General features: G+C 33.6%; 3 protein-coding genes across 4 annotated transcripts; 1 reads left to right on the forward strand and 2 right to left on the reverse strand.

The window, feature by feature from the left end:
* Positions 1 to 594: 594 nt before the first annotated feature.
* LOC125219867 (stem-specific protein TSJT1-like) lies at positions 595 to 2,376 on the reverse strand. The gene is made up of 4 exons (XM_048121951.1): positions 2,119 to 2,376; positions 1,369 to 1,609; positions 1,161 to 1,281; positions 595 to 936 (listed from the first exon to the last, which is right to left on the reverse strand). Exons 1-4 carry the CDS (start codon positions 2,319 to 2,321, stop codon positions 749 to 751), a joined length of 753 nt encoding a protein of 250 aa, XP_047977908.1. The 5' UTR covers positions 2,322 to 2,376; the 3' UTR covers positions 595 to 748.
* Positions 2,377 to 7,299: 4,923 nt separating this feature from the next.
* Positions 7,300 to 10,191, reverse strand: LOC125218132 (transmembrane emp24 domain-containing protein p24beta3-like). Its single transcript, XM_048119736.1, has 4 exons — positions 9,873 to 10,191; positions 8,447 to 8,633; positions 8,231 to 8,338; positions 7,300 to 7,695 (listed from the first exon to the last, which is right to left on the reverse strand). Exons 1-4 carry the CDS (start codon positions 10,086 to 10,088, stop codon positions 7,562 to 7,564), a joined length of 645 nt encoding a protein of 214 aa, XP_047975693.1. The 5' UTR covers positions 10,089 to 10,191; the 3' UTR covers positions 7,300 to 7,561.
* A 1,358-nt stretch (positions 10,192 to 11,549) lies between these two features.
* LOC125223043 (early light-induced protein 1, chloroplastic) lies at positions 11,550 to 12,556 on the forward strand. Of its 2 annotated transcripts, none has more exons than XM_048125998.1 (3): positions 11,550 to 11,828; positions 11,919 to 11,993; positions 12,078 to 12,556. In XM_048125998.1, exons 1-3 carry the CDS (start codon positions 11,694 to 11,696, stop codon positions 12,426 to 12,428), a joined length of 561 nt encoding a protein of 186 aa, XP_047981955.1. In that variant the 5' UTR covers positions 11,550 to 11,693; the 3' UTR covers positions 12,429 to 12,556. The 2 variants fall into 2 exon arrangements, with proteins under 2 accessions (XP_047981955.1, XP_047981956.1); XM_048125999.1 differs by having other exon boundaries at positions 11,551 to 11,828; positions 11,922 to 11,993.
* Positions 12,557 to 12,573: the final 17 nt, after the last annotated feature.

The raw sequence follows: 12,573 nt of genomic DNA on the forward strand, positions 1-12,573 counted from the left end.
TAATATTTGGTTATTTTAAAAATAAAAGAACCTTTTAAAAGTTGAACTCAACAGCCTTAGTTAGGTCATGCTTTTAACCCAACCTCCTGTATTTTAAAATATTTTTTAGTTTTTAGTTTCTTGTGAGAATTTCAAATCTATATATATTAAAGATAGTAGTACTACTATTTGAGATGGAGAGAATAATAAAGATATTATTATTATTATTATTATTATTCAACACTTTGTTTATTCGGATTTGATTGTGTCATAGCTCTATAATTCGGGATTAGGTTTATCGTTAGATGAACTGCATTGCTGATATTGATCCCAAAAAAAAGACGGTTAGGTAAAGCCAGGCCATGAACAACCAACCATCATACTGTTAAAATAGAATAGGTTCGGTCTATAGTCATTTGATTAGGGCCTCCTAAAACGATCTACTAAATTCATCGAGTTGTTCCAAAGAATCAAAACGGTTATTATTATTATTATTATTATTATTATTATTATTATTATTATTATTATTATTATTATTATTATTCAATCAAGTGCACAAAATGGATTGTGTTTGTGTAAGAACCTACTGGGCAGAAATCCATCAAGAAAAGAAGATACCATAAAAAATGGCTTCTTATTTCGTAGCATCTCAACTCCAAAACAAAACAGAGAAAAACATTCCTTTTAAGATTGATAATAAGGTTAAAGGGTAAGCAAGATCAAACGAGGGTAATAACAGAAGCCAAGAGATTCAACTTTCCGAGTTAGCTCAATAGTGCAGGGACCAATTTGCGTCGCTTCCAACCCTAGGCATCGCGGGCTTCCCTTTGCGCGAGCCTTCGTCTACCTTGAATGTCATCCCGCAAACCTCCCCCGAACTGTCCACTCTTGGAACTGCCTTCAACTCATTTGGATGCTCATAGCTCCTCAAACCTCCAGATGATGTGAAAAAGCATCCTGATTCAAATGAAAATAAAAATACATTTCCTTAGCCTCAACTGAAGTTGAACTATGTATGCATACTCTTCATCCTAATCTATTACAATAAGGTAATGTTTAAGCAAGGAATTAAAGCTATGTATACTCTTCTTGATCCTATTCTATGAACTATAAGAAGAGGCTCAAAGCAAAACAAAGCAAAGAGAAAGCTATACATCATTCTAACTTAATGGAGAGTATACCTTTGGGAAATGGAGAGGAAGACTTGCCACAGCCTTGCTTCACGATTTCAGCGTCGGTAGAAACAACAAGGTGACCCTCAGCATCAGTTCCCCAAAAGAAGGGTACGCTCCCGTCTACATCCTGCACCATCGACATCAAGTTAATGGACCGCTTCATATAACACAACAGAGCTTCATATGACATCAGAAGGAACAAAAGACTACTCACGGAAGCAATAAACGTGGATTGTGAAGTAGCATCGAACAGAACAAATGCGAACCTCCCTGCGATGCCCCTCACAACTTGCTCAGCGGGATAAGGACCCCTATCCCTCAGAGTCCTATAAGCCTCGATCACAATGCTTACTTCGTTAGCTGTCTTGTTCAAGCCGTACTGCTGCTTAAGAACTGCGATGTTTTCGATATGGCCTTCGAACAAGCAGAACATATCATCCACAACTGCAAACAGTCTGGAGGAAACAAGGGCACAATGAAAACCCAGGACCCAAAGAAACTATGATCACAAGATACATACAAACCACAATATCTCATGATTTACACAAAGAAACAACTGAGACATAGGGGCATTACTGATTACTCTAGTAGAGCAGAGCACTATACATCCAGAATTCCAGATGTAGTATCATTTTGGGCAAGATCCATCCAACCAATTGACATAAGTTTCTGATACATAAAGGAGAACAGTACACTATGCTAAGGCCTAATGCTACAAAGGAGAAAAGATTGCATTTTTATTACCTTGAATCATTTGATCATACACCAATTTCCACATAACAACAAAAACAAAGAAACACACACACACACACACAAATTAGCATCTCATAAACCCTAAAAACCTCTCCAAATAGAATGCAAGTATAAACAATAATCCGCTAAGTAAGTAGTACTACTACAGAACAGTTTACAGATCGATGAAAGTGAATCAGAAAAGAAAAGAAAATGAAGTATAAGTAATAACCTGGGAAGAAGAGGGTTCTGCCGGGAAGAAGAGTAGGCAAAGAAACCGGAAGAAGCGAGATTGATTACGAAGGAGGCCGAGTGTGATGACGAGAAATGGGTCGCCAAGAATCCGTCTTTGAGCGCGGAAACGGCGCCGTTTTGGGGGCTCTGCTGCAGTTCAACTGGGCTTTTCGCCACCGATTTGTTTAAAACGGCCAGCATTTTTCTTCTTTCTTGATTAACTGGAGAAAATCTCAGAGGAAAATGTATGAGAGAAAAAGAGAGAGGAGATGATGAACTTATTCTTTACTTATTGAGTTTAAATAAATTTCACGAGCACGCTACAGTGGAGTTATTTATTGACTATTATGCCCTTGTTTTGATGGGAAAATAAGGGTGTTTTGAGACAGGTGAGGGTAATTTCGTAATCTCAACGATGTTGGCCCATCTCTTCTTATCCAATGTTAAATGCTTGCGTGGCAACACTTCATTGTGACATACAGTAACTACTAAAGATCTTGCTTACAAATAAATTTCGTCCATTTTTCAAACTACCCATATAATGAGAGATGGAGTTTTTTATCTATTCATAGCTCACTTACTTCCATATGTAGTGTTGACATAATTTGTGCAAAAAAATACTAAATGTATTATTATAAATTTTCATACTTAGCTAATCTCAGCGGAGTACTAATTACTAGTCAAAATTTTCAGTTTGAATTAGCGAAATTTGTGCATATACTGATAAGGAAATATTATAAATTTAGATCTTGCTATAAAATTCGAACGTGTTTCTTTCTTAATTAAAACGAAGGCTAGTTATTTGCTTAATATGGAGTAAATCTTTCACTCTATGCTACTCCTATAAATCAAAATGATAAAATTATCCAATTATGTGTGCTAAATTATGTTAATTAATCATTATTCGACTTTGTCTTGATCCTTGATTGTAACAGTGGAAAAGAAAATAAAGGGCAAAAAATTATAATGTGTCACGCAGAAGTTGGTGGTTTTGTCAATCCCTCCCAAGACCCAAACAACCACTTTGATGGTTTTAAAAATTTCCGTTGGCTATAATATTCGTAAACTATGGGCATATTTTAACATCATTATTATAAACGTCATAAATATACTGCAGAATGCAGATAATACGACCCACATTGTTACTCAAAATAACTTCTTCATCAATCATTATAATTATATTATCATTACTACTCCTTTAATTAAAAGAATCAAACCTATACTATTTCGTTTCGAATTAAATGATTAATTCAACAGAGTAATTGCAATCGTGCACATGAGTGGTCTACCATAACATATTCATCACCCTCTATTATTTTGAGTATACATCCGTTTTTGGTAATATAAACATGAGTATCTATACCATATATAAAAGATGAGTTTTAGGAATGTTTAGGGAAATAAGAGGAATTTTAGGGGTATTCAGGGAAATGGCCATTTAAAATAGATATTAAATGAATTAAAAATATATAAAATGTGTGATTTAGTGTTAGTTGGTTATTTAATTTCTATAGTTAGTGGTAATGTTGCACAACTAACATATAGCCGAAGAAAAGCCCAATTTTTTATATGAATATTAGGTTGGTGACAACTCTTATTCATTTGTCTTTCTTGGACGTGGTATGAGTGATAGCAACTACACAGGAAGTAGGTGATGCGGGAATATTATTAGGTATGCAATCAGTTTTGTTTTTTTCCCCGGCTAAATGCATGCATATCGGTTGTATATTCCATGCTATTTTGTTGTATTTTTGTTGATGATTTTGATCGATTTGGCTATCTTCTAATATACTCCTTATACATTATTTTTATTGACATGTGTTCGTGATTGATCTTTTGTAGTATAGACATAAAAAGTGATTTAAATGATATGTTATTTGTGTGCAATTTTTAGTTTATAAACTTCTTTGGTTATATGAGTTAAGAACTTGAAATAATAATATTATTTCTCATTCGGTATATGTGTTTTTTTTTCTTTGTTTGATTTTATATTTTTTAATAATTTTTTTTATTTTATATATTTATGATTTCAGATTTCATACAATGATATTTTTATGAATTTATAAAATCATTTTACCGCATAAAATAAGTTTAAAATAAAGAAAATGGGTCGCATCGCGCGTGGGTGATACTAGTTTTACAATAAATCCTCACTTATTAAACATTATCCTTCACTAATAGTACCACAAAGAAAAAAGTAATAATTGTATGTGATTTGGCCAAAGGTCTCGGATTCGAATATAGTAATGCGAATTAAGTTTCAAAACATGCAATGATCAATCTATACATATATAAAAGGCGAGTTTTGGTCTTTTTTTGAAATATTTATATGTTTTTTCCTTATTCTGAAATATTTATAAGTTATGGACCAATTTGAATATTTTAAGTAACTCTCATGAATATTTATTTAGATATTTTAATGAGAATTTGACTAATTCTTTAAGCACTACAATGGTGGTTAAATAAATTTAAATAGAATAGTGAGCATTTAACAAATTTTGTAACCTAAATTGTCTTGATTTTATAATTTATGATGTTTTAATTCAATGATCTTTCATGTACTAATTTTGTACCTATTAAAGGCATAGAGTTGTGGATGAATTTACACACTAACAAAACATTCTTCATTCTCTCTCAAGCTCTCAACATTTTATTGCACATTTTAGGAACATTGTTTTGCTCGATTTTGAAGCCCCGTCAAGTTTATAGGTGCCTAGCAGGTTTGAGATGTTATATACGTTAGGAGGAATTCGTTTCATCTTTGGGAAAAATACGTCAATCCGAGAGCACTAACCGTGATGTAATTTGTCTTGCGGAAAGGGGGTTTTTCTTGACTAATTTTCATTGTAATTTCCATTTCATTTATTGTTGTTTTTTTCTTTTAGTTACAATAATTAGAGTATCGCGTGTATATGGTTCCAGAATTTTATCCGATATTTCATACATTTCTTAGAGAGGGAAGAATGGTAACATCCTTAACTCAAACATACATAGTATTTATCTTCATCTTTACACAATTTATTATTTTTAGTAGAGAAATATGAAGGATTGTTTTAAACATATTTTTCATAAATGTCAACACTTAATATAGTCTCTTTGTCATTGTCCAAATAATTTTATTTGTCTTAATTCCATTTTAAATATGTTTAATTTAACGTCTTTAGGTGTAAAATGAATTGAGGAGTACATATTTATTGAATTTTTATTATATAGTAGTAAATTTTTCCATTTTAAATCTTATATAATTATATTGTTTCTTATTTTAGTTAATCGATTAAAAATTTAAAATCGTATGACAAAAAAATATTCCGTCGTGCATCGCACGTGGGTTAAAACTAGTATATATAAAAGACGAGTTTTGGTCTTATGTTGAAATATGTAAGTTATACGAGTATAAATTTTAATAATTACTATACAATATGTCATAATTATTATAGAAAATGAAAGGTTGTTATACTATTCATAATGATATTTATATACATTTAATATTATGATTGATTGATGACATTACATATTCATTAATAATATTTAATTTTATTTAATCATTATGAACGTTTTTACATAATTGTAAATGTTTCAACTTTCAAGCAAGATAATTATTTTTTCCGATATAAGAAATCATAGAACTAACTATCTATAATATTTTGCATTGCATATTCATCTCGAACTTTGTCACTTTCACAAATTTCATGCAAAGCGAACATTCAAAGTCAACGAAATGGCAAACGAAAGCAAAGAAGACGTAGAGTATAAAATATTAATTTGGAGAGTGGGGAGGAAAATAAGGTTGAGGATCATATTATGTTTAAGTGATATTAGTCCATATTTAAGCTTTTTTCTTAATGTTAGTATGTTTTATTTTTTGTTAGTTTTGTTTTTATTTTTTATTTGTCTTAGCTATAATAATTATTTACAAATAGATTCAATATAGTATCATAGAAACTGGTGGTTAATGCATTGCATATTCATCTCAAACCTCGTCACTTCCATATATTTTATGCAAAAAAGCACCTAAGTCAAAGAAATGGTAAAAAGTTGTAATATAGGGTATGTAGTTGATTTTTATTTTAAAGTATTACATGTAGAATAGATAGTGAAAAACTGGCTTATGTAATAGATTGCGCCGATGCAAGACGAGAAAAATACAGGAGATGATAACTGGTGATGAAGAAGGGCCGAGCTAGATGGAGGCGGATAAAAGATGTTGGAAAAATGATAAGTTAGAGGGGTATTGGAGTACAAAGAGAAGTCGGAGGGTAATGTTTTAACATGAATGAGTTACTATACCTAATAAATTGTTTGTTAGCAATACATTTTTTAATTAGTTGACCCAATTATATAGGTGAAGAGTTTACATGATTATTTTTTTATGAGACATAGTATATGATATAATAAATTCTTATGCATTTATGTGATGACTTGGATTAACGTGATGAATTTATTGTATAATTTAATAAATTAGATCTTTGAAATTGATAAAAATATTTATTATATTTTTCTATGACAATGACTTCCATATTTTGAACATTATAAATTGTATATTAATAATTTCATATTGATGGTGTTAGACATAATTTTACTATGTATTGTTTAAATAAAATTGTTCATTTTATATCTAAATCAATATATGTGCTTTTGTTGTTTTAGTATAATTTTAAATATTATACTAATTGCAGGTTTTAACATTTTACTTATATTACTCTAGATTGAGATTATAGTTATTAGTTGTGATTATAATTATTTACAAAATAAAATTGATAAGTTTAATCAATATAGTATAATAATTGCAGGTTATAATTATTTACTATAACATAATATAGTATTTACAAAATGTGTTCAAATAAATAATAAGCCCGATTTTTGTAATTAAAATTTGAAGATAATTTATAATAGAAATATTTAGGGATAAATAAAATATATAAGAAAAAAGTAGAGAATTCTAGAAGAGAAAGAAAAATAAGATGAAAACTTTAGAACAAATACATATGTAGTCTATATATATGCCTATTGTACATATTTTGTAGATGTTAAGTTTTGCAAATTTAGTTTTTTTTAGTTTTCAAATTCGAGTAATGATAAAGTGATTTATTAAATTAATTTCCGTAAAATTAATTGAACCGTGCATCGCACGGGAATAGATACTAGTATGCTTTAAAAATCAAGATCTCAGCTGTCCGTGTAATTTAATTGGTTCACTATATTTAAAACCTCAGTATAGGACAAACAAAAATCATTCGACAACTAAATAAAATAAATTACATTAATCAAGATCCTCTAACTAAATCACGTATAACTAAGGAGTTTGCTCAGTGATTTCAAACAACAAGGGCAGTTTAAATAAAAAGACCACTTCTGTTATACAAACCTCACTATTCACCATCTTCTTCCCCAGCTCAACAATCAAACCAGATTTGAGGAGAGGAAAGTAGCTAGCGGTTTGATCAAACACGGTTGTATGCAACAGATTTACTGAACAATTGACGTATGTAGACGACCTGAAGTCCGCTTACTAGTGCAAGCAAGAGGTATTCCGCAACCGTGTAAAATATGACACGCCTTCTCGTGCTCTCATTTGCTGCAGGAGTAACACAGACCATATTACGTATAGAAAGTAGGAATACAAACACAGTTGGGATTCACAAAAACATCACAAAAACACGATAAGTTCCACAATAAGTTATCCCATAAAGACCTCTAAGAAGGAAGCTTATGCAACTACTATATGGAGTAGTAGTTTGTTCCATATTTAAGGATAAAAAATATGGCGTGCAATGATATGACTTTAAGGACTTCGCAAAGGGGCGACTTTTTTTGGTTTATTTCATATATCTAAAGCAACCTTTTCAACCAGCATTGAGCCGCAAGCCAAATAAAAAACCACACACAAAGGAAAGCTAGCAACCTAAGATAGATAAGATTTTGTTACTGCTATTGTCTCTTTATGTTTAGTAACATGGTCCAAACACTATCGCGACCAACTTTTAGTGAATACACAGTTACTAACCATTTGTTAATTTCAGAACAGTTGAGCAGAGTTTTGATCACTTGGGATAAAAAGAAGGCAGGAGAAAAATAAATAAGTAATTTAAAATATGATAGAAGAATCATACTATGGCGATGGCGAGTATCACGAGCTTTCAAATATTTCTGCTCTGCAGTCACAGATTCCAAAGCTTCCTTCAGTTCAGCAAGTTTGACATTAATGGGGTCCAAATGTTCTGTTAAGATTAGGGGGAAAGGAGAAGGAACAATAAGGTGATTGAAAGTAAAGAGGAACAACGAATAGTGTGAAACTAATATATAAAGTTAAGTAAGATCAGACAAACCATCCTTCGCAAGGTCATGTTCAGTGGGAATATGGCCAACATGAATGTAGAAAGAGACTGTCTCTGGTGTATTATAGGGATTGTGGAAACAAAATTTGTACATTCCACTTTTAGGGGCCTTAAACTCAAACTTGTCCCCAGATGTTCCTTTCAAAGTGTGCACAATATTACCTGCTGGTGATGTTGCCTACATCAACAAGCATCATCAATATTGTGCATCTGATGTCAAATACTTATATATTAAAAGCTTCCACCAACATTCATCTAAGAAAAACATCCACGTTCATTTAATGTGTTCACAAGTGAAGCTATGCAATAACCTTAAAATATGGCTGTGCAATAAAATGTTCTCTATGGATATGGAGTCCCAAATAAACCAGAAATCCACAATCTTACTGAATAAGCAGTTCAAACTAACAAAATTATTTTTACATATTCAAGCCCATCTTAGAGTATAACCAATTTGTCTTTATTGAGTTTACTTACTCCAATATGCCAATGAGTGAATATGATTTTAAACAATTGGGACACACTAAACAGTGGCAGAATTTCAATAGAAGTATAGAACTGATTAAGATCCATACGTAAGCCTTCTAATTTTCAAGTTCATGATTTTGTTAAGAATGTTGCTTTGCTGGCTTATATTTTTGGTTAAATACCATCAGTCATGGTCACGTACGGGTTGAAAAGAGTTGAAAGTTGGTATCTTTTTTTGTTAACTTTTCTAGGTTGTCAAGTGACAGTGTCCAACGTTAACAGCCAGTGTAGAACTCTAGAGGCTTACAATTAACAAGATTGGGAAGAACTTTTTACTTCCCAGCCACACCCCTAACAAAAAAGTGCTCAAGCATTACCAAACAAATAAATCAGTTTCTTCATAATTAGGGACTTGAGATCAAGTTAAGAGTGACTTGATGGAACTAGAACTCTACTTGATGGCTGCTCAACTAACAAGCAGGAAACGCTCAAAGAATGTTAGATTTTATCAAGTCTCAAACTTTTTCCATATCTGTAATTAACGCAGGCCAGATTATTGAGATCGCATTTATAGAAAATCATAGAAAAATTAATCACCAACATAATGGAAAATAACCAAAACACAATCAAAGAAAGATTAATCACTAATTAATGTTAGCAAACACAATTTTAATATCTGAATCAATGAAAATCTTCAATCATTTGTTAAGGCTTCACTATACTAGGACTAATCACTACTTACATAATGGAAAATAACCAAAATAACAAAATTAAAGCTCCAACTACCATCTCCAATTCACTCAATTGATGAACAACTACAACAACAATGAATAAAAATCCTTTCTTTCAGCACAAGGTTCCAAAACCTAGATCGAAACTCCCACAATTGAATCCAATTCCACAGATCAACAGAAAAATTAGGGGAAACAAAAAAGCGTAAAATCAATACCGTGAAGTCGATGCCGGGATGATCGGAGCTCCAGAAGATATCGTGATCGACGACGACGAAATTCCCGGAAACGGTGTCGCCTTCGTACAAGACGTACTCGTATATGCATTCGACGTCGTTTACGGTGACCGATAGCGCAGAGATACGGGTCAGTGTGGCGAGAAGAAGGAGGCCTAAAAGGGCGCCGCACCTGATAATTCCTCCCGTCGTCTCCATTGAACTACGATCAAACGATTCGACTCTCGCTTTCAAGTTTTTGAATGCGATATTTTGACTCGACTCGCCTGATTTGGAATAGTAATATTGGGGTAAATACTGATGCGTCGTCGTTTCAAGGAATACGTGGAAGAAGGTTATTTGATGGAACAACGCAGTGTCCAATTATTACTAGGTTCTAACTTCTAACTGATTTTCAATTCTGGTGCATTAAAATGATTTTGTTTCACACTTGTGATTAGAAATCAGCGTGGAATTAATCATTGTCGAACTATTCCTAGTCTCTTTTTTTTCTTTTAATTAGGGTGAGTCAGTGCCTATTTTTTGCCCTCAATGAGTGATCTACAAGTGTGAAATACTGATATAATTATGTGGATCATTCTTTAAATTGGTCCAATTGAATTAAAATGAGGCCCAACACTTACTTATCTTGGAGTCGCCTGATAATCACAATGTGGCCACTCCACTCGAATTGCCGCTCCTGATCATTTGATTAATGAGTGTGTTTGCTTTGTGAGACTTTTTAGTCTATGATCTCTCTTATTCGTTTGCATATTTTATGTCACTCTTTTTGAGACGATATATCTATCTTGTGTGATTCTCTTTAAATCTTTCTTTTCGGCTCCTCTTTTTGGCCGTCTTCTCTAATCATTATTTCTCTGATTTGTGAGTGTGAACGGTGATACCTGTAGCCGATGTTACCTTCTTGATTTCCTTGCGAAGTCTGATCCGAGATTTTCAATACAAAGGCAAAGTTTGTAGAAACATTCAAATAACAAGAAACTAAGAATTCAGACGTGAAATACATAAATATTGTTGAAAAAGGCTACAGAACCAACAACATTTGATAACACTACATGTGTGGTTTTTAGAGTGGTGCTCAGAGAGAGAACTAAAGAACGAGAGAAAGAATAGAACATGGGTAGCAGAAACTAATTAGTGGGTAGAAAAGTGTCATATTAATTAGAGTGAGTTTATTTCGGAAACAATTGTATGCATAAGTCCTATTTTAGTCGCACCAATTTTAAAAATACTTCAGAACTCTTATATCCCTTTACCAAGATTTGGAATGAAGTGATGAATATATATAGTACTCGTAACAATTAATTAAGGAATGAGCATAGCAGTCATCCAATTTAAGAGCGGGTGGTCCACTAACTAATTAAATTAAACCACACAAGTAAACTCAATTTGATTACATCGTACTAGTTAACACTAATATTAATGTAACAATGCAAGTTGCCTATGATTCGTTGCAGTAAATTAGTCACATGATTTCTTCTCATGGTCTAGAAAGTTCCAGCCCTCTCTCTTACTCTCTCCCTCCATTTGCAGTAAAAGTGTCTTGGCCAAAAGCATCCACGTGAGTGAAAAAATTGAACGGGCCATAGATGAATTACGTGGATGCAAAAATATCCACCCCTTTTGTCTTCTTCACTTTCGCATGCACTATTTATCTCACACTCAAATTCCCATGCCAATGCAACACTTCTACTAGCATTCATTACTCCACCAACCCACACTAAATTCAACACGTCTCTAAAAATCAGCTCTTGCACTTTGTGTTTCAGATCCTTCTCTCTCTCTCACACACACACAGATCAAATGGCTGCATCCTGCTATGGAGTTTCCTCAGTCCTAGGCCGGAGCCCGGTCAACACAAAACACCTACTTGGAGCTTCTAACTTTGCACTTCCTATCAAGAGAAATCTCAAGTTTATAGTGAGAAGCTCGGCTGAGGTAACTGCCCTTTCCTTTTCTTTTCTCACTCTTAATTAATTAGATCTCTATTTTCATTCATCTGATTATATATGTTTGTTCTTGAATTAGCAGAATGATGACACCAAAGAGCCGGCCATAGCCCCTCCCACTCCCTCTCCCACACCTATCCCTCCCAAGCCTAAGGTATTTTTCTTCGATAAGAAAAAAAGTGTGGACATATATGGTATATGATCTATAGTTTCTGATTGGTTGGTCATATTTGTGCAGGTGAGCACGGACTTCTTCGACGTGTTGGCCTTTAGTGGACCGGCCCCAGAGCGGATCAACGGGCGGCTGGCGATGACCGGGTTTGTGGCCGCCATTGCGGTGGAGTTGGCCAGCGGAAGGGACATCTTCGCGCAGGTGCAGAACGGTGGATTCCCGTGGTTTGTCTTCACCAGCGCGCTGCTTTCGGTAGCTTCCCTCGTCCCTTTGTTCAGCGGCCAGACGCCTGAATCCAAAGCCGGGGCTGTCATGACCTCTGATGCCGAGCTCTGGAATGGGAGGTTTGCCATGCTCGGCCTCCTCGCTTTGGCCCTCACTGAGTATATCAAAGGTGGCGCCCTTGTGTCTCTCTAAGCTGGAGGAGTATCATCGTTGGTGCTACTAATATGTTGCAAATTTATGTCATCATGTTTTGTAGATACTTCATGTAATAGTATGAATTTAGATGCTTGCCAGTAATATGATGAATTTCATCCTGTCAATCGCTTCTTCTTAAGCT

This window comes from Salvia hispanica, chromosome 4, assembly GCF_023119035.1.
Source record: "Salvia hispanica cultivar TCC Black 2014 chromosome 4, UniMelb_Shisp_WGS_1.0, whole genome shotgun sequence".
Classification (NCBI taxonomy): Eukaryota; Viridiplantae; Streptophyta; class Magnoliopsida; order Lamiales; family Lamiaceae; genus Salvia; species Salvia hispanica.

Excerpts from the sequence above, each read along its gene's own strand:
- LOC125219867 (XM_048121951.1), bottom strand. The coding sequence starts at position 2,321 with ATGCTGGCCGTTTTAAACAAATCGGTGGCGAAAAGCCCAGTTGAACTG. Across the intron at positions 1,610-2,118 it reads CAGAACCCTCTTCTTCCCAG|ACTGTTTGCAGTTGTGGATG; the intron begins GTTATTACTTAT and ends TGTTTCCTCCAG. Across the intron at positions 1,282-1,368 it reads AATCCACGTTTATTGCTTCC|GATGTAGACGGGAGCGTACC; the intron begins GTGAGTAGTCTT and ends TCGATGGTGCAG.
- LOC125218132 (XM_048119736.1), bottom strand. The coding sequence starts at position 10,088 with ATGGAGACGACGGGAGGAATTATCAGGTGCGGCGCCCTTTTAGGCCTC. Across the intron at positions 8,339-8,446 it reads ACATGACCTTGCGAAGGATG|AACATTTGGACCCCATTAAT; the intron begins GTTTGTCTGATC and ends TAATCTTAACAG. Across the intron at positions 7,696-8,230 it reads TGATACTCGCCATCGCCATA|CAAATGAGAGCACGAGAAGG; the intron begins GTATGATTCTTC and ends TTACTCCTGCAG.
- LOC125223043 (XM_048125998.1), top strand. The coding sequence starts at position 11,694 with ATGGCTGCATCCTGCTATGGAGTTTCCTCAGTCCTAGGCCGGAGCCCG. Across the intron at positions 11,829-11,918 it reads TAGTGAGAAGCTCGGCTGAG|CAGAATGATGACACCAAAGA; the intron begins GTAACTGCCCTT and ends TTCTTGAATTAG. Across the intron at positions 11,994-12,077 it reads CTATCCCTCCCAAGCCTAAG|GTGAGCACGGACTTCTTCGA; the intron begins GTATTTTTCTTC and ends ATATTTGTGCAG.